The 25,021-nt window shown below is 47.4% G+C and overlaps 1 protein-coding gene across 1 annotated transcript; it reads left to right on the forward strand.

Moving 5' to 3' along the window:
- The first annotated feature begins 97 nt into the window (after positions 1-97).
- On the forward strand, positions 98-23,090 carry SLC39A6 (solute carrier family 39 member 6). Its single transcript, XM_084780209.1, has 10 exons — positions 98-601; positions 2,234-3,073; positions 4,495-4,678; positions 5,658-5,827; positions 7,064-7,282; positions 12,089-12,191; positions 17,429-17,806; positions 19,182-19,262; positions 20,866-21,056; positions 21,931-23,090. Exons 2-10 carry the CDS (start codon positions 2,243-2,245, stop codon positions 22,081-22,083), a joined length of 2,310 nt encoding a protein of 769 aa, XP_084636335.1. The 5' UTR covers positions 98-601; positions 2,234-2,242; the 3' UTR covers positions 22,084-23,090.
- The last annotated feature ends 1,931 nt before the right edge of the window (positions 23,091-25,021 follow it).

Here is a 25,021-nt window from a genome sequence, read left to right on the forward strand (position 1 = left end):
GAGGGGCCGGGGCGGAGCTAAGGCGGCAAGCTCCGCAGGCCACGCCTCCCGGACACGCCCCCGTCTGCTGGCGTGGGTTTTCCCCGGTATCCCTCTGCTGGCCACGCGCATCTCTTCGACCGCTGCTCCGCGCGTGAGCCAGGCCTGACTGCTGGAAACGGGAAGCTCTCGAAGGAGCTCGTGGTCCGGGACGGTTCCATCCGGTCCGGCTGCCCACAGCGGACCGGGCTGGGCCGTGGTCCTGGCTGTGGAGCAGAAGGGCGCGAGGAAAGGACCCGCGCCCGCCCCTCCATCGCGGCGAGCCCGTGGCGTCTGAGAACACGCGGAAAAGCGGATCGGTCTTTGCAGACGGGGCTCCGGAGCTGCACTGCGCGTGCGCCACGGTACTAGCAGCGGGAGGCGGCGGTAATTACCGATTGTCCTGCTTGGAGGAGGCGCGGCAACCCGGGGCCGAGGGGCTGCCCACCTCATGGTTCCGCCGCTCCTCTGCTCCCTGTAAAGGCTTCTCGGAGACCCAAACCGGCCGGGTTCTTTGCCTCCTCGGACCGCCCGCGGGGAACCGAACCTGCGCGCGGGGCGGGACGGCAGGACACCGGGAGAGGTGAGTCCCGCATTCCCGGAGCGAGGCGGCAGGAAGGGAGCCCCACAGGCCGGGATCCGTAGAGAAGGGGTGCCGGGGCCAAGCAGGGCAACGGAGAAGGGATGCTGCGAGGGCCCCTCCTCGAACCCCACTCGCCTTTGATAAGTGCCACTCCCAACTTGGGGTCCCCATATAGGTTTGGAGGCCCCAAACAAGGGACTTTCTGCGACGGTTTAACTTCTCACCCGCATTCAAGGAAGCTACTAACGTTTCATTACAGGAGCCCTCACAGGCAAGCTTTGTGTGCTTTTCCGTTTTCTCCAACTACTCCCTTTTTCAAGGCCTCTTGTGGCTTGCTTGTTTCTTCCACACACGCAGACTTGGCCTGTGAGGAGATCCTGAGACAGGTCTCTGGCTTTCAGCATCCTTTCCTGGCTAAAGGCCAGATCTGCCCCACCCATCTTTGATTCTTCCCCACCCCCACCCCCCACCCCACGGAATGATTTCCTACGGGTTTTGTTGTTGTTTGCCTATCGCGTTACTTCTCAAACTGTGAGAACCCGAAGATTGTTTGCAGGATTCTGGTCCTGTCTGGTTGTGTGTGCCTCCATTTACCTGAGCGCCTAGTGTGATAATCAGCACTTGGGCAACAGAGGAGTTTAACAAGCACTTCCACTCTGTATTCATCCTTGCAAATAGATACTACCAGGTTTTCAGATGAGGTCATAAATGTGAGAACCTGCCAAGGAGCAGCCTGGAAAATAGTAGTCTGTTTGTTGCCCAGTGCCTCGGTGGTATAGTTCAAAAATCCCTCAGTAGCTTTTGCTAGAGACATGGGTTAAACATTCATCCAAAGCTCTGCCTATAGTGTACTCCACTGCATCTGCTTAACTGAACTCTACTTGGAAAGGAGTGAGTTCCAAACACTGTCTGATAAAACGTTCTCTAGCTGATAGGAAGCACACGATTCATGAAGCTCAATTTACTTGTTCAAAGAACTATTATTCAGTCATCGAGAAGAACTGGGAAGTCTGGATGCACTGATGTGAAATCAGGTCTGATTCATTCCTGAGTGGGGGTACAGAGGTCGGGTGTGCGTGTGCTCGCGCTTTCCCCCCCCCCCCCCTCGTCTGTTGAAGATGCATAGAAAATAACCTGATTCACACAACAACAACAACAAAACCTTGGTAAAATTACGTAGGGTGGGAAGAGGAGCATAATGTGTGTCCAAGGAAAAGGAAAACTTTTCTTTTTCTTTTTTAAATTGAGGCTGTCAGTTGAGAGTGTTGTTTCTACGTTTTCTGACTGTTAGTCTGTGAAATTGTGGTGATGGTGGAAGCGCTTAGGTTCGGTCTGGAGCTCAGTAAGAAGCTGGCAGTGTGGCTGGAGCACGGGCATCTCTTCCTCCTCCTGCTGCTTTCACAGGGCTAATTATTGTATCTTTGCAGTTGGCTGATGTGTACCTGCTTGAGGGATTTTAGCACACCCGGGGAAACCCCAGGCCCCTAGTTCTCCAGGTCCCTACAGTACCTCAGGCTATCCTAATTGAAACCAGTAGTGCTATGTGAACATGGATGGTGTAACTAGCCATAAGTTTTCAGCATGAAGTTTCTTAAATTGTGGTAAAGAATTTTTTTCCCCTATCTTTTCTAGGAAGGTGCAATGGCCACAAAGTTATCTGTAATCATGATCCTGACCTTTGCCCTTTGGGTCACAAATCCCCTTCATGAACTACAGTCAACAGCTGCTTTCTCTCAGACCACTGAGAAAATTAATTCGTATTGGGAATCTGGCGTTAATGTTGACTTGGCGGTTACCATGCAGCGGCATCATCTGCAGCAGCTTTTCTACCGCTATGGAGAGAATGATTCCTTGTCAGTTGAAGGGTTCAGAAAATTGCTTCAGAACATAGGCATAGATAAGATGAAAAGAGTCCACATACACCATGACCATGACCATCACTCTGACCATGACCATCACTCAGACCACGAGCATCACTCGGACCACGAGCATCACTCGGACCACGAGCATCACTTGGACCACGAGCATCATTCAGACCACGAGCATCACTCGGACCATGAGCGCCATTCCCACCGCAGTCGTGCTGCTGCTGGTAAAAACAATCGGAAAACCTTCTGCCCAGACCATGACTCTGATAGTTCAGGTAAAAATCCTAGAACCAGCCAAGGGAAAGGATCTCGCCCACCAGAGCGAAGGAACATCAAGGAGAGTACAAGCTCAAGTGAAGTGACCTCAGCTGTGTACAGCGCTGTCTCTGAGGGAACTCACTTTCTAGAGACAATAGAGACTCCGAAACCTGGGAAACGCCCCAAAGATGTAAGCCCTTCTACCCCACCCAGCATCACAGAGAAGAGCCGAGCAGGCCGAGTGGGCCGGCTGAGCCGGCTAGCTAGTAGGAAAAGCAATGAGTCTGTGAGCGAGCCCAGAAAGAGTTTTATGTATTCCCGAAACACAAATGACAATATTCAGGAGGTAAGATAAATGTCGTGTAGTATTTAATGCACCTCTTTCTCCCCTCCAGGGATAAGTGTGAGATAAAAATAAAGCGGTAGTTTTTAAGGGGAAGCTTTTCTTCCTTCTCAGCAAGGCATTGGCTCACAGTGTGTTGTAAACATCCCTGAGGACTAGCTCAGAAGAACAGTGCTGTGTTGTACTGTGCTGTAAACATCCTTGAGGACCAGCTCTGTGGGAGAATAGTGCTACCTGCTGAGTTTTCCTAATACAGAGTTTATTCTAACTATAGAAAGACGCCAAGGTTAATTGTGGGGGGAAGTCTTTAGTGATGAATAATGTTAATAAACAGACAGTAGGGGATCTGAAGAAGCGGGATGTAGGGTTTAGGGGAAAGCACAGCTAAGGAGCTGAAAACAGTAAGAGCGGCTTTGGGTCTCTCCTTGGCTGAGAGGTCCAACAGTGACTTGTGGAATGATTGAAGTTGGAGCAAGTTGGACCAAGATTGTCAGGTAGTAAGATACCCAGATCACGTGGCTTTTCTAAAATAGACTCCCCAGCGCTACATAATTCACTTTGTCTGATCAATATCAGGCCAAAATAAAAAGTATTAGTTGCCAGTCTTTAATGATCAAAATGAAGCTACTTCCTTCACACTTGTATATGACTGATGTGTGGAGTAATTGTGGGAATGGTCCTAGCCCTGGCAACACTGGTGATCAAGTTGTCCTGAGTAGTGATGGTGTAGAATTGGGAGAGCCTGAAATATCTTTGTAGAAAGTGAGAAACAGATACTATAACTGTGTGGGCCTTCTTTAGGGGAGGGGGCCTAAATTGCATAGAGGAGTTTCTCTTTAAACTAAACTTCCAATTAAAAGTGCTGAATGCATCTGCCTGCTGGGACAAGTTTGTTTTATTAACCAGCGTTGCCCTCTGCATCTGTATAATTTAATAATCTCTCATTGCAGAGAACCATTGTGCCAGGCACGTAGACAGAACTTGAGCTGAGTTTTTGCAAGTAGTGTCATAGCAGGAGCAACATGTCTTGGGCTTGTTTAGGCCAAGTCAGAGAGCATTCGTCCCAAAACCTATTTCTCAATCTCTAATGAACCCCATTTTGAAATTAAAGCTCGTTTCCTTAATAACTTTATACAATGAGTTAACAGGCTTGTGAATCTCCACTTATCCCCAAGCTTGTTCCCCTGGAAGCTTCCTCCGGTGGTGACTTGTGATGTGGTCAGAGGAGAATGACATACCATGGTTGTGACATCCTGTCTTCTTCGGGCTACTGGAAACAAATTCCAAAGTGCTGAAAGCAAAGCTGACTTTAACTGGCATTAATTCTATCAACAAAGTAGCTGTGGTAGAGATGAGTCAGACTACATTTTAGAGTCTTCTAGTGGGAATTTCCTTCTGTGATTTTCACTCTTTGTTTCCTTCAGTGCTTCAATGCAACAAAGCTGCTGACAACCCATGGCATGAACATCCAGGTTCTGTTGAATGCCACAGAGTTTAATTATCTCTGCCCAGCCATCATCAATCAAATTGATGCTCGGTCTTGTCTGATTCATACAGCAAGTGAGAAGAAGGCGGAAATCCCTCCAAAGACCTATTCTTTACAAATAGGTAGAGTGGCCTTTGTTACATAAGAACAGATTCTAGTACATACACTTAACACTGGGCTTCTCTTAATATTTGAGACTTTTTTTTTATCATAGCTGTATATGCAAAATCTTAGTTGTTCTGTGCCCTGAATGTTCTGAGTATAAATCTTAAGAGTGTGTTTGCCTCCTTTAAGAAGGCATGAGGGTGGCATGGCACTTGAGAGGTGGCTCAGTGGTCAAGAGCACTGACTATTCTTGCAGAAAATGCGCTTCCGTTCCTAGCACCCACCATCTCTACCTTCACTTGCAGGTGATCCCGTGCAAGACCTCTGAGGGCTCTTGCACACATATGGTGCACAGACATACACTCAAGGATACACACATATGTGTAAAATAAAACAAATATATTTTTAAGCAAATAAAGCCTTGTATGTTAGGAGCTGTAGTCCCAGTTTTGAGGAAGCTGGAGAAGGGGGATTGTAAGTTCAAAGCTAGCCTGGTCTATATAGGGACTGTCTCAAAGAAAAGAATTAAAAAAGGAGTGGGGAGGGAAAACCCTATAATGAGAAAAATTGCTTCCTGAGGAAATTGGTGAGTTCCTAGTTTGTTTTCCTCTCCTGTTTATACCTTAGCTGTTCTGGAGATGAAAGCCCCACTTGGGCCCCAAGTAAGATAAAGTTCATCCTTGTAACTTTTTCTCTTCCTTTACACCCCCCCACCCCCACCCCCATTTTAAGATTTTTCACTAAAGTCAGGTATGGAAACACACACCTTTAATCTCAGCACTCTGGAGGCAGAGGCAGGTGGATCTCTGAGTTCCATCCAGGCCAGCCCGGGCTACATAGGGACACTCTGGGCCTGTGGAAGGGTTAGGGTGAGGGTGCTGTGGTCCTCACTGCCCCGCATCAAGCTGCTTTGCTTGCATGCTATGTAATGCCCTGGCTGGAAGCCTCTTGGTTTATAAGTTACGTGACTTCCCTCTCTTCTGACTGGTTTGTCAGCCTGGCTCGGTGGCTTCATAGCCATTTCCATCATCAGTTTCCTGTCTCTGCTGGGCGTCATCTTGGTACCACTCATGAACCGGGTGTTTTTCAAGTTCCTGCTGAGCTTCCTCGTGGCGCTGGCTGTCGGGACCCTGAGTGGCGATGCTCTGTTACATCTTCTCCCACATGTAAGTTCCTGCTGGGTTTTATCATCACACATTGAAATCACAAATGTTGGGTTTGCACTTGGACTCTTTGTGTTAATCAGAGGTTAGAAACCTTGTTTTGAAAAGTAAATTTTAAAGTATATTTGATAACATGCAAGATTTTAGTACATATTTGTAGGACTTTTGTTGTTTTGTTTTGTTGCTTCTGTCTGTTAGAGACTACCAAATCAGACCAAGCTTTTTGAGCAGATTAAAGGAGAGAAATCCTGCTCAGATCGGAAGCACCGTGACAGCGGGAATAGCGCTTACCTGTTGTTGCCACAGATGTAAAATGTGTCCTTGTCATACACCCATGAAACTTAGAGATTTTCTTTGCAGTTGAGTTTGTGTGTCTAGAGATTCATACTTCATGACCTGAATAAATACTTCAATAGACAGGCTTGACAAGTCACAGGCAGGAAATTTTTGGAAGTCATTTTTTCATTTCTCTTAGAGGGTTGAGGAGGTGGCTTAATCGTAAAGCACTCGCCAGGAATGAGTAAAGCCCTGGCTTTGGGACACAATACTGAGAAAGAAATTAGCATAGACACTTTTCAGTTTTCTAGAAAGGAGAAGTTATTTCTTTCTAGAACACTGACAATCTCATGTTGGATTCAAAATGAAGACTATACAGCCGGGCATGGTGGCGCACACCTTTAATCCCAGCACTCGGGAGGCAGAGGCAGGCAGATCACCGTGAGTTCGAGGCCATCCTGGTCTACAAAGTGAGTCCAGGACAGTCAAGGTGACACAGAGAAACCTTGTCTCGAAAAACCAAAAACACAAAACAAAAAAAAAACCCAAACAATCAAAATGAAGACTATTCTGAGTGGCTGTTTCCCCAGGTGACAGGTGACAGGGGTTTAGGCATACCATCTGTGGGAAGTGTCCTGTGCATAGCAGGTACCCCATGGCCTTTGTTAGGATGCTGCACACTGATTGGTTTCCTTTAAGATGCTAGTTACTGCTACACTCTGCCGCAGGCTCTAAGTTATGATGTTCAGTCTGCCTTTACAGCAAACAGACCCACTCTGTTAAGTGCATCACAGGTAGCATTCACGAAGCCCTAGGTAGCCAGCTGCCCATCATCCTCTTTGTTTTTCCAGGGTCTCCTCAGATCTAAAGTATCCACTGCCTTATTCTGAATGATTTCATATCTACCAGTTATTGTAATGTGTGAAACCAGGGAATAAAAATTGTGTATCATGTCACTTTTAGTCTCATGCAAGTCACCACCACAGTCATAGCCATGACGAGCCAGCAATGGAAATGAAAAGAGGCCCGCTGTTCAGCCACCTGTCAGCGCAGAACATAGAAGAAAGCACCTATTTTGATTCCACATGGAAAGGTCTGACCGCCCTCGGGGGCTTATATTTCATGTTTCTTGTGGAACACGTACTCACGTTGATCAAGCAATTTAAAGATAAGAAAAAAAAGGTAAGGCTACAGTTACTGAGGACCTGCTATCCGTATAATGTGCATGACTGACCCCAAAGTGGAAGCCTGGCATTAGAGAGCACATGTGTTACAGACATATCATCAGCCTGCATTGGTGCTGTGGTTAAGTAAACTCGTTGGTTTTAAGTTAATTGCCCGTAACTGTGGTTCTGCTGTGCTTCAAAGGCTGCATGACTTACAAGCTTGTCGTTTGCAAATTGGGCCATAAAACAGTCTGAAGCCAGCTAGAGGCCCTTTCTTTGTGATAATACCACCTTTCAGCCATGAGGGGGGTCCCCCTCTAATCTGATGTCATCAGGCAGCGCAGTCAGAAGACTGGCAGAAGAACTCTTGGAAGTGAGGAGTGCAGCCAGCACGGTGTGGCTCGACTGTCACCCCAGCACTTCAAGGCCAGTCTCAGCTGCCACAGTGAGTTTGAGACCAGATGGGCTACGTGAGACCTGTCTCAAAACGTTCTAAATAAAAACCAGACACGCTCTCGTCGTCTGATTAAAAAAAGCAAACTGGGCGTGGGGTGATGAGTTCAGTGTCTTTGTTGTCTTTATACCTCTGCTGTAGCTCAGCTTCATTTCCAGTTTTGGTTTCTCTAAAATTGAACAAGAGGTCACCTACTCGTAGAGCTACTCTGAACATAGATACTAGATTTTGAAAATATTACATGGACACCTTATATAAAAAGCTTTTTCTTTCATTTCTTTCTTTCTTTTTTTTCCCCCTTTCTTTTTTTGGGCCAGAACTTGTCTTGGCATCTTTTAAATGCATTCAGCTTCTGTTTTCACAGAAGTAGCTACTCTGACCGTCATTTCGAATTTGAGCAACCTGTAATTAAGTTGTGTAATTATACAACCAGCATAGCTGGCATGGAAAAGCCTAAAGATTAAGAGTAGCTGGCTCCGACTGAGCATCAGTCTCACTGTGGGAAACAAGCGCATGTGTGAGCAGAAGTGCCACCGCCTCCGTCCTATGAATGTTTACCCTTAGGGATTTTACACTCAGAAAAATTTCATATGCTAAACAGGGTAGGGTGACACACACCTGTAATCTCCCTGTGCTTAGGAGTTGGAGGAAGGCGTATCCTGAGCTTAAAGGCCAGCCTGAACTACACAATGAATTTCATGGCAGTCTGGACTATATAGTAAGAATCTTGTTTCAAAAATCAGATTTTTTAAAAATCATATATTACAAGTATGAACCCTCCACTTAATGGACCAAAGTTTAAAGGGAAGAAATAAATAAAAAATAGCTTCCTCCTGAGCTGGGCATGGTGTCACATGCCTGTAATCTCAGCACCTGGAAGAGAGAGGCACAAATGTTAAGGTCTTAGGGACATCCTCTTCTACATAGCAAGTTTGAGGCCAGTCTGAGCTATGTGAGAATCTGTTTCAAAAGGCAACACAAATGAAAGAATAGTTTCTTCATTCCTTTTTTTTTTTTTAATTTTTAAAATATTTATTTCATGTATATGAATGTTTTACATGCATGTATGTATGTATACCATATGTGTACATATATGCATGCATGCATATATACATACATACATATATCCCTGAGTGCTGGGATTAAAGGTATGCTCCACCACTGCCCGGCTGTGTATTCAAACAACCTAATTTGTTTAATATTTTTATTTTTAAATTTTAATTTATCATAATTTAGTCAGCTTAAATCTTAATTGGTATCCCCTTGCTTGTATCTTCCCATTCCTACCCTCCCTCTTCTGCTTTGTTCCCCTCCCCTAGACCTCTGACAGAAGGGGACCTCTTCTCCCACCACATGGCCAAAGCCTATCAGGTCTCTTCCAGATAGCCTGCTTCCCCTTCCTCTGTGCTGCTGGGCCTCCCCACCATGGGGAAGTGATCAAATTGGGGGCACCAGAGGCAGTCCCTGCTCTCCCCACAACTGTGGAGAGTGAGCTGTCCATTGGCTAGATCAGTTTTAAATTATGTTTATGTGGGGGAGGTCACATGAATGCCATGACACACATGGAGGAAAGAGGACAACTTGCCTTATACCATGTGGGTCCAGGGACAGAACTCAGGTCATCAAGCTTGGCAGCAAGTGTCCTCTACCCACTCTGCTATCTTATCAGCCCTAGTTTTCAATTTTTACCTACATTTTATCTAACTTTCTTTTAACTGGGAACTCTATAACTTGAGATTCTAAAAGACAGGCTATTATATAAAATATAGCAGTTTCTTTTCCAACTGTAAGTCACTAATGAACTATGAACCATGTGTTGTGCCAGTATCTTTAACAGTAAAGCAATCTTCATATTGCTGTGGATTGCCACAGGGAAGTTAGGTTTCTCTGTTTTAAGACATGCAGTAGAACATGCACATGGAAGATGCAGGACGTCTGTGTCCTGTGCACTTCCCTCTATCCGGCATGTAGCAGATGATGATACATGCATGCCTATGGAATGGAGGAACCATGAGGCAGCAGAAAGTACTCCAGTCAGCCTGCACCAAGTTTGGTCCCATGTCAGAAAATGTTGGAGGATGATGCTTCTGCTGCTGCTGCTGCTGCTTCTTTCTTCTTCTTCTTCTTCTTCTTCTTCTTCTTCTTCTTCTTCTTCTTCTTCTTCTTCTTCTTCTTCTTCTCCTCCTCCTCCTCCTCCTCCTCCTCCTCCTCCTCCTCCTCCTCCTCCTCCTCCTCCTCCTCCTTCTTCTTCTTTGCATTCAGGTCTTAGTGTCACTTCTTAATTCCTTTTTTCCCTCATAAAGAGAAACAAAATAAAAGCCCTTCATTGTGTCATGACTGTGAGAAGCGTGTCAGCCCTCAGCATTAGAGGGCCTTTTCCTGAAGGAGCCCCAGCTGTGCCTCAGGGCTCTGTGTGGCAGGTGGAGTCAGTTAGTGTGGAGTGCACTCCAGTTAGAGTAACTGCTCTTGCTCTGTCTGTGTACTTCGGCCCTGCCCCCAGCTCCACGCCATAGCTCCTTCCACACAGCAGAAGCTCGCTGGGAACCAGAGTCCTGTGACTCCAGCCATCCAGGTCCAGCCAGGCTTTACCAGACATGTCCACACTCTTTCTATTTCCCCAACCATTTTTGCTGTCACTCTAGTCCAGGCCTAGTCTTCCCAGCCTGTTCACATACTTTCCATTTTCCCACCTACTTTATTTATACAGAGCAGGCAGTGCTCCATGTCTCTGTTCAGAGTCCTCCATTGCCGCCTTCCCCTTGCTCTCTGAACAAAGGCCACTCCAACAGTGCTCCGTGTTACCTGGTCTCAGCTGCTGCAGCTTCAACTTTCTCCCAACCACGCTATAGAGAGAGCCTCTCAGGCTACCATGCATTTCTTTTAGTTCCTGGAAGAAACTGGATTTTTGCTGTTTGTGAACCCTCTCTCACACTTAAGAAAAATACTACCTAGAATTCTGCCTCTCCATCCTTCTCCCAAAGCCATGCTCACTCTCAGGTCTTGGTTTAACTGCTGCATTTTTTAAAAGAGCCCATCCTGAAACTTCCTCAGGTCCTGTTATACACTCTGATGGCACCCTGTGGTTTTCTTTTATAAAATGCATCAATGATTACAAGCAGGAATTGTGATGTCCTCACCTGTGTTAATGCTCCAGTCCTCTGGGAACATCGGTAGTAGCCACTAGGTGTGTCTTGCTCATTTAAATGTAATGCAAATAATATTATTTGTGGTAATTCCTATAATTAAAAGTATTATCTACCACATAGTAGATGACACACAGGCTCGACCGTTCCGTGAGCCCTCTGCAGCATAAACTTTGCCTCAGAATCACGTAGGAAGCCTAGCACATGAGTGGCTACAGTGCTTAGTAATAGTGTCTGAGGGCCCTCCTCCCAGTCCCAGCACTCAGAGAGCGTGATGTAGGCAGAGTGCCATGAGCTGAGCCTTACTACAGACGGAAACCCTGTCTCAGGGAAAGAGAGGTGAGGAGAGGAGAGAAAATTCTGATGGGTTAGCTCAGTGGCACAGTGCTTGTGGAACATGCATGAAAACCTGGGTTCCATCCCCGTTGCCACACAAAAATGTACAAGAAACAATCAAGGTTTTTTAAAAAGCTGGTAATTTCAAGGCTAAATAATAAGTACTTCAAAATAAAGGAAATACTAGGAGTAGAGAGCTGGCCCAGGAGTTAAGAGGGCTTGTTGCTCTTAGAGAGGACTGGAGTCTTCAGAACCCACATCAGGCAGCTCACAGCACCTGTGACCCTGGCTCCAGTGCCCTCAGCTGGCCTCTCTGGGCACACATACAGATACAAAACTGAAAACTGAGTCTTTGTTGATGTTAATGGTGTTTTTACTAAGGTACTTATCCTTAGTCTTCATAACAAAAAGTAAGTTTCAATGTCCGATAGTGGCCCAGTGGTTACCGAGCCTGGAGGAAGTTAGCTTTAGCGTGTGGATGGATCAGCCCAGGATCTAATTAAAGTCCACATTCGGCATCCCTGCCAGTCCCCATAGGCCTCAAGATGTGTATTTCTAACACCACAATAGCTGGCGAGAGGCCGCACAGGAAGATTAACTCTGGCTAATTTGAGTCAGGCTTTTTTTTTCTTTTTTCTTTTTGACAACTATTATGGCCAAAAGTCCGTACTAGTGCTAAACTAGGTGCTTTAATTTAGCATAGGCTGCCTTTTCCATGTCTTTGCTTACCTATCTGGTTTTTGATTGGTTGTGGTGCTAGGGATTGGACCCGGGGTCTCACTTAAGTTAGGCCAGTGCTATAGCGTTGATCCACAGCCCCACCTGTATTGAAAGCTGTCCACATAAGCAAATCAATTATTTCAAAATGTTGTTTTCCTGCCCGCTTCAGAACCAAAAGAAGCCTGAAAATGATGAGGACGTGGAGATCAAAAAGCAGCTGTCCAAATACGAATCTCAGCTGGAATCTCAGGAGAAGGTGGATGCGGGTGAACGTAAGTCTTACAAGGCTGGGGCTCAGTGGCGTGGGACCCAGGGCAGCCGGGACCATTTGGAAGAGCCATGGCCTTTTCATTTGCTTGTTTCCTAAGGTATCTCATGGTTTTTCAAAATTATCCCTAGAGTGCTCAGATGAGGATCTGCAGTGCATGCTGGGACCCACCCAAGAGGCAGGATTTAAGTGTCTAAGGAGTAGCTTACTCTAGCAGGCAGTTTTCTGCAGGCTCGGGATCTGCAGGGTGGCTGGTGCCAGGAAGTGAGCACGGTATGCCGGTGTGCCGTAGAGAGGATCCTGGAGGCTTACTGTGGACGTGCAGCAGGGAGCCCATGCCGCAGGGAGCCCATGCCGCAGGGAGCCCATGCCGCAGGGAGCCCATGCCGCAGGGAGCCCATGCAGCAGGGAGCCCATGCCGCAGGGAGCCCGTGCAGCAGGGAGCCCATGCCGCAGGGAGCCCGTGCAGCAGGGAGCCCATGCCGCAGGGAGCCCGTGCAGCAGGGAGCCCATGCAGCAGGGAGCCCTTGCCGCAGGGAGCCCATGCCGCAGAGAACCCATGCCGCAGGGAGCCCAGGCGTGGCACAGGGTGTGAGCGCTCTTGTACAGAGCTGTAGGCAGGACAGTCTCCCAAAGCAGTTTAATTCATGTGAGACTAACAGAAATCCTGTTTATTTGCTAAAAGTAGAGAACTGAATTCATGTGAGCAAGTGTTGGCTCTGGCCAAAGAATGTGGGTCAGTGTGTCGAAGGCCTTCCTCCAGACCTCTCACTGAGTCACGAGGAGCTGCCGCAAGAAGTCCCTGCTGGAGGGTTCATGTGTGAACATCTGCTCTATGAATTCTTTCCCTGGGGTAATAGAAACAAATTCCTGCTCTCCCACCTACCCAAGATGGGGCCCCACTGACCAACCCGAGTGTGATTTCACTGGAGCCCAACTTGAAGAATCAATGAGCTTATTTGGCCTGTAGGAGCATGGGTGAGCCCAAAGCAGCCATACTACCCCAAGTCTCTCCATAGCTGCATAACCTTCAGTCAGTTCTTCCGCCTCTAGAGATCATAAGGCTATGTGCAGTTAGGCCCGAGGGACATACAGCTGGCCAGAATCCCAGGCAAGAGGTCAGCAACGTCCAGTGCCTCTGTTGGGTTCAGGGTGGAAGCCGAGAAAACTCACTTCAGACGCAGACGCTTAAAATGAAAGCTTTATTTTCTGAGCTCAGGGAGGTGGCCAGTTTGGGATCTGGACCGTGTCCTTGAGGGGAAATTGTATTGCATATTTAAAAGTGAAAACTGCAATTAGCTCATCTAGAGGGTGGAGAGTGGAACAGGGTGGGGTCAGCTCTGACTCAAGCTATTTTGCTAACAAGCAGTTCTAGCTAACCTTGCAGATGTGCCTGGCAGTGCGAGCAACTGGCTTGTGGTTGAGGAATTGTTGCTGATTAATAAGGCCATAGGGTATGCTGATCATACCCTACATATGCTGATCACACCCTACATATGCTGATCACACCCTACATGTGCTGATCACACCCTACATATGCTGATCACACCCTACATATGCTGATCACACCCTACATATGCTGATCACACCCTACATATGCTGATCGCACCCTACATGTGCTGATCATACATACAGAGATTCCTTTACATCAGCAATGAGGTGAGGTGATGTGGCTGGTGGGCCTAAAATAAAAAGATCTATAGTTATGCTACCCCAAAGGAGCAGGCTTCAACACCTCCTGCTGTGAGGGACCAACAGTTATCAACAGGCTCCATCTTGAGGGTCTTGGCTGAAAGCCACAGTGTTCCCTGAGCTTTGCCTCTAGGAACTTGGTGTGAACTTAGTGACTTGTTGCCGGTAACCTCTTTCTGCTAAAGTGAGAGCTGAACTGAACTGAGGTCGTATGAGACAGTGGGGAGTGTCTCTTAGCATCACAAGGGTTCCTGGGAAATCTTAATGGGTCATCAGTCTTTGGGAAGGGAAGTGTCTTTGTTACACACAGACAAGCAAACTTCCTCTTAGCTGAGGAAAGAGACTTATATTTCTTTGCTTTCTACTCACTAAGGGTCAGTTTTAAGTATAGTTTTAGGAATTTTCACAAATGCATACTTGTATCACTCGAGTCAACTTAAACTTGTTGAAGGTAGCTGTTTTCTAATGCATCCCCAGGGCCTGCAAGAACAGCTGGTTTAGCTGGGCCTGGGGCCACAGGCCTATAATCCCTATAATTAGGATCTTGAGACAGGAGGATGAGAGTGTGAGGCCAACCTGGGCTACCTAGCAAAACTGTAAGACAAACAAACAACCCCAAATACTTAGCACAGGGTAGGAGCTCAACCGACAGCTACTGACTAAGGGGAAAGAAAAAACCCGTTGCTTGTTGGCAAGCTTTCCAGTTCACCCTGCATTTTCCAACATGCTGTTTTTCTCTAAAGAACAAATAAAATGCGTTGGCTCTTCTTTCTGTAACTGGTCCTTCTTTAGCGTTCTGAATGGTCTTCAGTGACATTTGTAATGATAGGGCCAGAAGGTCAGGGATGCCCCCCAGAAAAGTGATAACGGTGTACAGGACAAAGAGCACCTTACTGTTACAGTTTCCTTTTCTTCATTCAAGCAGATAATGTAGGCTGTGGGCAGGAGCCGCAAGCCCAGCCGATAGATGTTTCTTGAATGTTGATAAAGTAACTGGGGTTGTTTTGCTGCTGTTGTTTTCCTGGACTTTAGCCATCTAATGAATAGCAAGTCAGCTGATAGGGCTGTACTTTCGTTTGTTTGTTTGTTTGTTTTTTGGCTTTTCCAAGATAGGGTTTCTCTGTTCCTGGAACTCACTCTGTAGTCCAGGCTGGCCTCAAACTCAGAGATCCACCTGCTTCTACCTCCCAAGTGCTGGGATTAAAGGCATGCACCACCACCCATCTTTTTTTTTTTTTTTAATGAAAAGAAAATTTCATCTCTTCAAATACAAGGAGGTAGAAGATATTAAGGGATAATCAGAAAGGCAGTTATGAAAGCTGATGTTTTAAATCCTCTTATTCGGGCTTAAGGGTGCAGTTCCATTGGTAGTTCTTGCCTAGCATGCAGGAAACCCTGAGTCCATTCCCAGCACCACATAAAACCAGGCTTTATGCAAGCCTGTGATCCCAGCACTGAGAGGTGGTGACAGGGAGTGGGAGTTCAAGGTCACCCTCAGCTAAACAACTCAAGGCTAGCCTGGCTTATGTAGAGTCTATCTCACAAAGCTGAAGTAAAAAAATCAGCTCTGAGCCTGGCTCTTGGTAGAACTGGACCCCTGTCTTCCCAAGCCTGAGCCCTTCCCCCATGAATCCAATGCTCTAGACATCGAGGAAGGGGATCTCCATGTCTACCAAGAGCTGTGCCTGCCCCGTGACCGTGGTGGTCTGCGGAGTGGCTTTGTGGGAATGAAAGTGTTAATGTTCCCAGCTTTAAAATCGGACAGGAGCAGCAAGAAGGAGTACAAACGTTTGTCCGCCACACACGTCCCTCTCTGGTGACTCAGGGGACTGCGTTCAAGTCGCTGGCTTAGCTCCCAGGGAAGCCACCTAGGCACTGCAGATAATTTTGGAAGTAGGAATGCTGACTGTAGAACTTGGATGTGTTGAGTTGAGCTCCCCTCGTCTCCCTGACGCCAAGGAATGACAGAGAATAGCATATCTGGAGTAGACTGACTTTCACATGGGCCTGGGTGGTTATGATAGAGAGTTTTTGTGGGGGTTTTTTTGCTAGCTCAGAGTTTGTGAGAGTGCTATACATGCGTTGTTACTAGGAACCGCAGCAGCTTTAGAGATGGGTAAGTGCACAGAAAAGTCAGAGAATGCGAGTAATGGGCAAAACCCACCAGCTTCTTAGCATTTCGAGAACAGTCATGTTCTGACCAATTCAACATGCATTTACAAATCTGAAATTTTTCCTGTAATTAAAAAAAAAAAAAAAGCCGGCCATGGTGGCACACGCCTTTAATCCCAGCACTCGGGAGACAGATGCAGGTGGATCCCTGTGACTTCGAGGCCAGCCTGGTCTACAAAGTGAGTCTAGGACAGCCAAGGCTAACGTAGAGAGACTTTGTCTCAAAACAAAACCAAAAATAAGAGTCAATAATGGGCTGAAGAGATGGCTCAGTGCTTGGGAGCACTAGCTGCTCTTCCAGAAGACCTGGGTTCAATTTCCAGCTGCCATGTGGATGCATGTCTGTAACTCCATCTCTAGGGGCTCTGACACCCTCACACAGACATATATGCAGGCGAAACATCAATGCACATAAAAAATTGAATAAATAAACTTTTTGTTTTGCTTTGCTTTTTGTTTTTGTTTTTTTCAAGATGGGGTTTCTCTGTGTAGCCTTGGCTGTCCTGGACTCACTTTGTAGACCAGGCTGGCTTCAAACTCAACAGCAATCCACCAGGCTCTGCCTCCCGAGTACTGGGGTTAAAGGCGGGCGCCACCACGCCCCGCTAAACATTTTTAAATGAATCATTAATAAATTAGTTAGAAAAAAGAGAGGGCTAAGAGGAAGTCGAACCAGTGAGATGGGTGGGTTAGTCGGCAAGGGTAGCTAGCCTGATTACCTGAGTTCAATCTGTGACCCACTCCAGGGAAGGTTAGACAACTCCAAACAGCTCTCTTCTGACCTCCACATGTATGCCATGGCCATGTGTCAGCCCCCATGCCCCCCAAAATTGATTAATTAATGTAAACTAAACTAAACTAAATGTAAACTAAAAATAAACTCTTACTTTATGTTTTATAGAATCTCACTATCACCGTGTTGTCTGGTTTAATCTTTAAGCTCTGAACTCACATATCCTTTGCTCTACCTCTCTAGTACTAGAATTCTGCACTGGAAAGCCATTCTTTTTTTTTTTGGTTTTTGAGACAGGGTTTCTCTGTGTAGCCTTGGCTGTCCTGGACTCCCTTTGTAGACCAGGCTGGCCTCGAACTCACAGTGATCTGCCTGCCTCTGCCTCCCGAGTGCTGGGATTAAAGGCGTGCGCCACCACGCCCGGCTTGGAAAGCCATTCTTAAAGTGCGTTATATGTCACGTTTGAAGAGTTCACGAGAGCCTGTTGGCATTCCCCATTGACAGGGCACAGCTGCTCAGTTCTGCAGGTCCGAGGGCTGCTCCGGCCCTGAGATGACCACTCATTAGTGGGAGCGTCTGCACTGTGTTCAGGAACACCAGCCACGTCTTCATTTGGTCTCAGTGTTCTCCATGTTTCTCTCTAGGACCTGAAAGCTATCTGCGAGCGGACTCCCAAGAGCCCTCCCCCTTTGATTCCCAGCAGCCAGCGATGTTGGAAGAGGAAGAGGTCATGATAGCGCATGCGCACCCACAGGAGGTCTACAATGAGTATGTGTCCAGGGGCTGCAAGAACAAGTGCCATTCACACTTCCATGATACGCTGGGCCAGTCAGATGACCTCATTCACCACCACCACGACTACCACCACATTCTGCACCACCACCACCACCAGAACCACCACCCCCACAGCCACAGCCAGCGCTACTCTCGAGAGGAGCTGAAGGACGCTGGCATTGCCACCTTGGCCTGGATGGTGATCATGGGCGACGGACTGCACAATTTCAGTGACGGCCTTGCTATTGGTATGCTGCTCCATAGCTAGTGCTTGCCTAGAAATAGCACATTAAATACTCTTGTCAGATTTAACCAAAACAAAGAAAGGAAAAAAAAAAAGATTAGTTTAGGTGAGGATGTTGACTTCTAAAACTATCAAAATATTTTCTTTGGTCTACTTTGTGACAGTAAAGTACTTAATAAATGTGGGCCACAAATTGATCTAGGATCTGTGCCTCACCTATTGCCTCAGTTATACTTATCAATAGTTGTTCTTAGGGTGGGGCCCTCGCTCAGTGCTTGAGCACTTACGTAGTGTGCATGAGACCTGGGTTCGAGCCCTTACAACACATACACGCATACACATACTCCTCTGAGTATGTGTTCTTCATCCATGTGGTCTTCAGGTCATGGTTTAAACATGAATATGTGTGAGGCGGCCTGTGTGTATCCACGTCCCCCGTGAGGTCGGATCTTTCCAGTTTCACTGAAGGGATTCACGTGAACCTGGTGATTCTAGGGACTCATCTGTAGCCAAAGAAAAAGGCAAAAGTTAAATCCTGTACCATAACTGAGAGTTCCAGACCCGAAATGTGAAAATACTAGCAATTAGGCAGGAGAGGCTGGTGGAGGGCAGGGAGGCAGTGCTGCATTTCAGCCAGGCCTTGGCTCACTTGGTGGGGGTCGGGGTGCGCAGCTGGGAGGGGCTCTGTCTTGAGCCTTCTTGTGGACGGGTAAAAGGAGGCATATCCATAAGTCTGATGGCACCGTGATGTACTGCTGACTGCAGAGGGCTTACCATTAATCCGACTTCATATTCTCAGCTCAGTGTTTTATATGGTAGCAGTCGCGTCTCAGGTTTGTAGATATCGGCTCATTGTAGGCAGTTGAACCTTTCCTGTATGCCTGTGCTTCCCAGGGAAACGAGGCCCAATGAGATGTGCTCTGAGATTTCTTATAAAAAAGATCACGCTTGAGGCCAGGGAGACAGTTCAGGACGGAAATGCACTTAGCAAACCTGCCTGGCTGAGTTCCATCCCTAGAATCCACGTGAGGAAAGCAGACTGCCAACTCCCATGAGTTGTCCTCTGACCTCACAAGTGCCATGGTTGCCCACAAATAAAAACAGATAGATGGAGTCTCTGTGTGTAGCTCTGGCTAACTCGGAGGTCCCTGTGTAGACCAGGCTGGCCCAGAATGCACAGAGTTCCTCCTGGGTACTATGATTAAATGTGTGCACCACCACGTCCAGATTTTATTGTTATTAGTAGGAAGATAGAGGTTGATCTGGAAAGATGGTGTTAATGCACAGCCAAATGTAATGTCCCTGTTTTTCCATCATTTTTTGTGTACTGACAAGATTTCAGACCTGCTGCCAATCCTTTCCTGACTGTGTTTACGCAGGCGCTGCATTCACCGAGGGCCTGTCCAGCGGGCTGAGCACCTCTGTCGCTGTGTTCTGTCATGAACTGCCTCATGAACTAGGTAAGCGAACTGTGTGCGCTGCCTTTGCTGTGAGAATGGACTGTGCTGCTGTCACTGGTCGGCTAAGGGACACTAGCAGGCCTCTTGAGCACCAAGACCTTCCTTCCTGTTGTCTGCTCACTGAACTGCTTCCTTTCTCACTGGACACAAATGTTTCCTGTCAGAATTCTGACCCTACAAGTGCGTATGTCTGTGTGGGTTTGTCTGGCAGTCCCTGGGCCCCTTCTGTTGTCCTCCGTGCTGTGCTGGCACACAGGGGACAGGAGTGTTGTGGCCCTACAAATGAATGTGCGTAACTATCATCCCGGCACTGGTGAGGTCAAGGCAGAAGGAAGTCAGGAAGTTAGAAGACGGATCTAGCTGTCTGTGTGTAGCAGCTCCGTGGTAGAGCACTCGCCTAGAGTGCATGACAGCCTAGATGCAGTCCCCAGTGCCACCTAAGGCACGGGGCCAGAGCACTTGCTGTGCAAGCCTGAGGACCTGAGTTCAGAGCCCAGCACTGAGGTGTGCTCCTGTAACCCCCGTGCGCTGGAGGCTGGAGACAGGAGGCTCACTTGGGCTTGCTGACTGCCAGGCTAGCTCAAGGTTTAGTAAGAGGCTGCCTCTGAGGAATGAAGTGGAAATCGGAAGAGCAGGACCGCTGACTGCTCACGCCTGCGCAGGCGCACACGGATGTAATGTCTCGGGGCTGAGGCACAGGAGCCGGTGGCTTGCAGTTCTACTTTTACTACAATTTGACACCTCCCTCCTTTGTTCGGTTCACTCTGACCCTATGTTCAGTGCCGTTCCTTGGCACACACCCAGCCGCTCCGAAGGCCGCCCCTCCGCCTGGTGCATGCTTATGTGAGCCTGCGGCTCCCCTCTGTTCCCCGCTGTCAGTCCTTCCTGCCCTGTGAGGCTTTCAACCATTTCCATCCCTATGACCCGGTAGCTCATAGGCGTTGCTTTTGCCAGTTGCTGATGCTTTCATGTGCACTCCACGCCCCCCTCCCTCCCCCCCATTGCCAGTTGGTTTATTGCTGCTGTTTGTTTGTTTTAGTGTTTTTGAGATTGGTTCTCACGTAGCCCAGGCTAGCCATAAGTTCACTGTGCAGTTCAGGATAACTGAGCTCTTGCTGCTCCTGCCTGCACCTTCAGTGTCAACCCCTTAAAACAAGAGGGGCTGGAGAGATGGCTCAGGGGTTAGGAGCGCCACCTGCTCTTCCAGAGGTCCTGCGTTCAATCCCCAGCAGCCACATGGTGGCTCACAGCCATCTGTAATGTGATCTGTAGCCCTCCGGCCTACAGGTGTACATGCAGGCAGAACACTGTGTACATAATAATAAATAAATAAATCTTAAAAAAAAAAAAACAGTACAAGACTACAAGAACAGACTTGTGCACTCACTCACCTCACTGATACAGAGGCAGCTTCAGACAGTTTTGGCTAAAATAAGTGTGCAGTTTGTAACCCTGAGGGGAGACTACGCTCACTAACTAACCCTGCACCGGCATGGATACTTTCTTTCTTTTTATCCTGCTGGAGAGAGAGCTAACTCACGTGACCTGAGGAATCTTTGAGACCTTCTCAGTGGCTTCACCCTCGTTTTGGTTCCCATCACAGGTGACTTTGCTGTTTTGCTAAAAGCCGGCATGGCCGTCAAGCAGGCCGTGCTCTATAACGCCCTGTCGGCCATGCTGGCCTACCTCGGGATGGCGACAGGGATATTCATCGGGCACTACGCCGAAAATGTCTCCATGTGGATATTCGCGCTCACGGCCGGCTTGTTCATGTACGTCGCTCTGGTTGACATGGTAAGTCTCAAAGAAGTCAGAGGGCACGGACTAAATAAAACCGGAAGTGTTGGGTAAAACTGGATTGCAGGGCATGGAGAGGTGGCTCAGCTGTTAGGAGCGCCTCTTCCAGAGCACCAGGGCTTGGTTCCGGCACCTGCAGCCTATGACTCAACAGTGTGTAGCTCCTGCTCCGGGACCCTGACCCACTCTGCAGGCAATGCATAAACACAAACCCATATAAACATAAATAAAAATAAATCTTTTTTAACTAAAAAAAAATCATTGCAAAAATGGTCTTAGAGTCGAGTGATGAGAAGGCGTTCTGGACTCAGAAGGGTAGCAGCTGAGGTTATGAGTACCCTTGTGTACGTTGTCTTTGATTGGTCACATACATGCATTTCCTACTCAGGGTTTCCCAGGAAACACATGAAAGCCCCTCCCTTTATTTTACCTCTTTGGTAGAATCGGGCCTGAATTGCTTCTACACTCACAGTAAGCCCAGCCCAGGACACATGTCATCCATAGCAATGCTTAAAACGCCCTATTGACAAAATAAAGTCTTCTCTTCACCAAGTCTGCCTAACACTCCTGCTCAGTCTTCTTGCTGAGCTTGTACTCTGCTGTGAGAGCTCCTGTCTGCATCACAAGTGAACCGTAGACCTGCAGGCAGTCCCGGAGGCAGGGCAGCCAGCCGCACTTCTCACTTAATAGTGCGTGAATGTTTATCTCAGACCACCGTAGTGTGCTGGGCTCTGCCACAGTCAGTGTGCATGTAGTCAGTCAAGTTCCGGGGAACCAACCCTGGTTTATCCAGCTCCGAGCCTCCCTGCCCTCAGAGTCTCTGGAGCTCATCTGTACTTCTGAAAGCTAAACTGCTGCTTTGCCTCTCCAGGTGCCTGAGATGCTGCACAATGATGCTAGTGACCATGGATGCAGCCGCTGGGGATATTTCTTCCTGCAGAACGCTGGGATACTTCTGGGTTTTGGGATTATGTTACTCATTTCCATATTTGAACATAAAATTGTGTTTCGTATAAACTTCTGATTAGGTTCTAAGCCCTAGAACAGCCTAAAGAAGTGTTGCTGTTTGTAGGACGAGTAGATGGTAGAAATATGTTCATATGCTGTGATCCACAGCATTTAAAACTAGTGGGGTTTGTGATTTTTGTACCAAATTTTGCCATTTGTTATGCTTATAAAGTCTGTTACGTTGGGTAACATAAAGGTACGTTTTAATATTTAAGTTATTCTGTTTTGGAAATGTAAATTCTATGTGCGATCCCCCAATATTACCGGTTTACCGTATGTTTTGGCATGCCGTGTTCCGTATATTGTAGAGAGCGTGTCTTCAGCGCTCCTGTGTCCAGCTTTAGCTTCGCCCCTGCACACCTGCCCGCGGTGATGAAGACTGGCACAGCGCGCGAGATGCCAACGGCTTGGACTGAGCGTAGCCAAGAAACGGGAGCAAAGAAGAGTTGGAGGACTGGAGAAGTGCGCGCTGCTTAGAGAAATCGCAGCACTGCGTGTAGTGGAGAGAAGGGAAATTCCGGACGTGTTTTAAAGGGGCGTGGTTAGTGCGGGTGCGTTCGTGGACCTCCGTCAGTTTGTTAATGTTCCTGTAGAAACAGTGAGCACTTTTGATATACTTAATTTGGTTGTACATGTGTTTGTATAACAGAGAAGTCTAAACATATTTAATTAATCCAAGCCATGTGTTACTTGCCTGAGAAACTAAGATTTTAAATCTGTGTATGGGGATAAGCCAGATGAGTAGCTAGTGCGTGTCCCCAGAGGACTTGGTTTTCACCAAGCTGTGTCACACTCAGAGTTACCTGTGGGCTTCTGGTTGTAATAAAACCTTAGCGTGAGGACAGTAAGACCCATTCTGAATATGTTTTGACTTCTTGGCTTGAGAAAGCGCTTAGCTCTCTTTCAGTGCTTTAAAATGTCATTGTGAGCAACTGTCCTCCATGTAGATACATTAGGGCCATTGTAGCGCTGTCTAGATGTTTTCTTTCTTAAAAAAATAAATAAATAAAAGTATCTACTCAATGTCAGGCATCATGTTTTCTTTTTTTACCAGCTTACCCGCTGGCAAGTATGCAGCTGAGGAGCGCTGACTCTGTTCACAGTATCTTCAGAACCTGTTTATCTTGCAAGATGAAAACTAAACCCACTAAGAACTTGCAGCCTGAACTGGGCATGGTGGCACACACCTGTAGTCCCAGTACTCTGGAAGGTGGAGGCAGTTGGATCTCTGAGAGTTGAAGGATAGCCAGAGAGAAACCTTGGCTACACAGAGAAACCTGGTCTCAAAAACACAAAAAACTTTCCAGCCTGTCATAGTGGCACATGCCGTTAATCTCAGCATTTGAGAAGCAGAGGCAGGTGGTTCTCTGTAAATAGAAGCCTAGCCAGGACTACATGGTAAGACCCTGTATCAAAAGAAAACCTCCCCGTATCCTCTTAGCCATCCTTTTAAATATCTACTTCACTTTTATAAAGTTGAGCCATGTGAGGCCTGGAGAGATGGATCTGTGGGCAGGAACCCCTACTGTACAGCAAGAGAACTGAGTTCACAGCCCCAGCCCCCGTATAAAAAGCTAAGCATGGCAGAGTCCTCTTGTGTAACCCTGGCAGTAGAAGCTGGGGTTCACTGGCCACCAGCCTCCCAAAACACAAGTCCAGTAAGAGACCCTAGTCTCAGGGGACTAATGCAGAATGTGATAGGACGGGACACCGGATGCTCTGGCCTGCACACGCACATGGGTGTGCATATTGGCATGCATGTGTACAGACACACCAAAAGTGAAAATGTCTAGCCGTGGTGATCTGAATGGGAAATGTCCTCCATACACTCAGGTTTGAGCACACGGCCCCCAGATTGTGAGCCTTATACAACATGCTGAAGGAAGTGGGGTACTCGAGGTCAACCTTGAGGCTTTGTATTACAGTACCACTTCCTGTTTGCTCTCTGCTTCCTGGATGAAGATACAGTGTGACCAGCCAGGCTCCAGCTGCTGCTTTTTTTTTTTTCCTCCCCTTTGAGACAGTTTCACAGTGTCACCTTGGCTGTCCTAGGGCTAGCTCTGTAGGCAAGGCTGGCCTCAGACTCAGAGATGCACTGGTCTCTACCTCCTAAGTGCTGGGATTAAAGGTGTGAGGCACCACCGCCCGACTCAGGGCTCCAGCTTCTGTCACCACACTGTCCCTATCTCCTACCATGTCCCCCGAGGGCCCCCAAGATAGACTCCATCCCTCTGGAACTAAGCCAAAAGAAACCCTCTATTAAATTCCTTTGAGGGGAGGGTATTTTATCACAATAGAAAAGTAGGGCATTGTTATTTTATGTAATAATCTAGGTTATCTAGAGTAAAATATACCAATTTACTTACCTATTACCTGATTATATAGCCTTATGCGGTTTCTGAACTCTTGATTTCAAAGGTCATTTTAAAGAATCATGATCCTTAGTTTGACCCCAACTTTCTCTAACTTTGGAGGAGAAGGTGTGGGGGTGCCTCAGTGCATGTGGTTATGCATACATGTGTGCGCATATAAATGTGGGGGCCAGGAGCGCCACCTTGGGTGGCTTCCAAAATCATCCTCCATCTTATTTTTTGAGACAGGTTTTCTAACTGAACCTGGGCTCTTGGATTCAGCAAGGCTAGCAGTCTGCTGAACCCCAGCAGTCTGCTTCTGTGCCCTGCTAGCCCTGAACGACGGAGGGAGCATCGCCACATCTGGCTGCTTACATGGCCTCTGTCATCGAACTTGTGTGCCATGCAATTTACCTACTGAGCCATCCCCAACCCCCGCTGTCCCTAACTTTGAAACAAACAAAAAAAAAGGAACAGTGCCTAAAAATGGAGGAGTGTTCAACGTATTATTAGCTACATTCTAAATACAATCAGAGACAAGTCATACGCACCTCCTACACAGGGCCTAGTGGCAGACTGTGAAACCACCATTTCTTTCCCCTA

The sequence above is a fragment of the Acomys minous genome (assembly GCF_964271855.1).
Source record: "Acomys minous genome assembly, chromosome: 4".
Taxonomy (NCBI): Eukaryota; Metazoa; Chordata; class Mammalia; order Rodentia; family Muridae; genus Acomys; species Acomys minous.

Coding starts and splice junctions, on each gene's coding strand:
- SLC39A6 (XM_084780209.1), top strand. CDS start 2,243: ATGGCCACAAAGTTATCTGTAATCATGATCCTGACCTTTGCCCTTTGG. Junction 17,807..19,181: donor CAGTGACGGCCTTGCTATTG/GTATGCTGCTCC, acceptor GTGTTTACGCAG/GCGCTGCATTCACCGAGGGC. Junction 19,263..20,865: donor TGAACTGCCTCATGAACTAG/GTAAGCGAACTG, acceptor TTCCCATCACAG/GTGACTTTGCTGTTTTGCTA.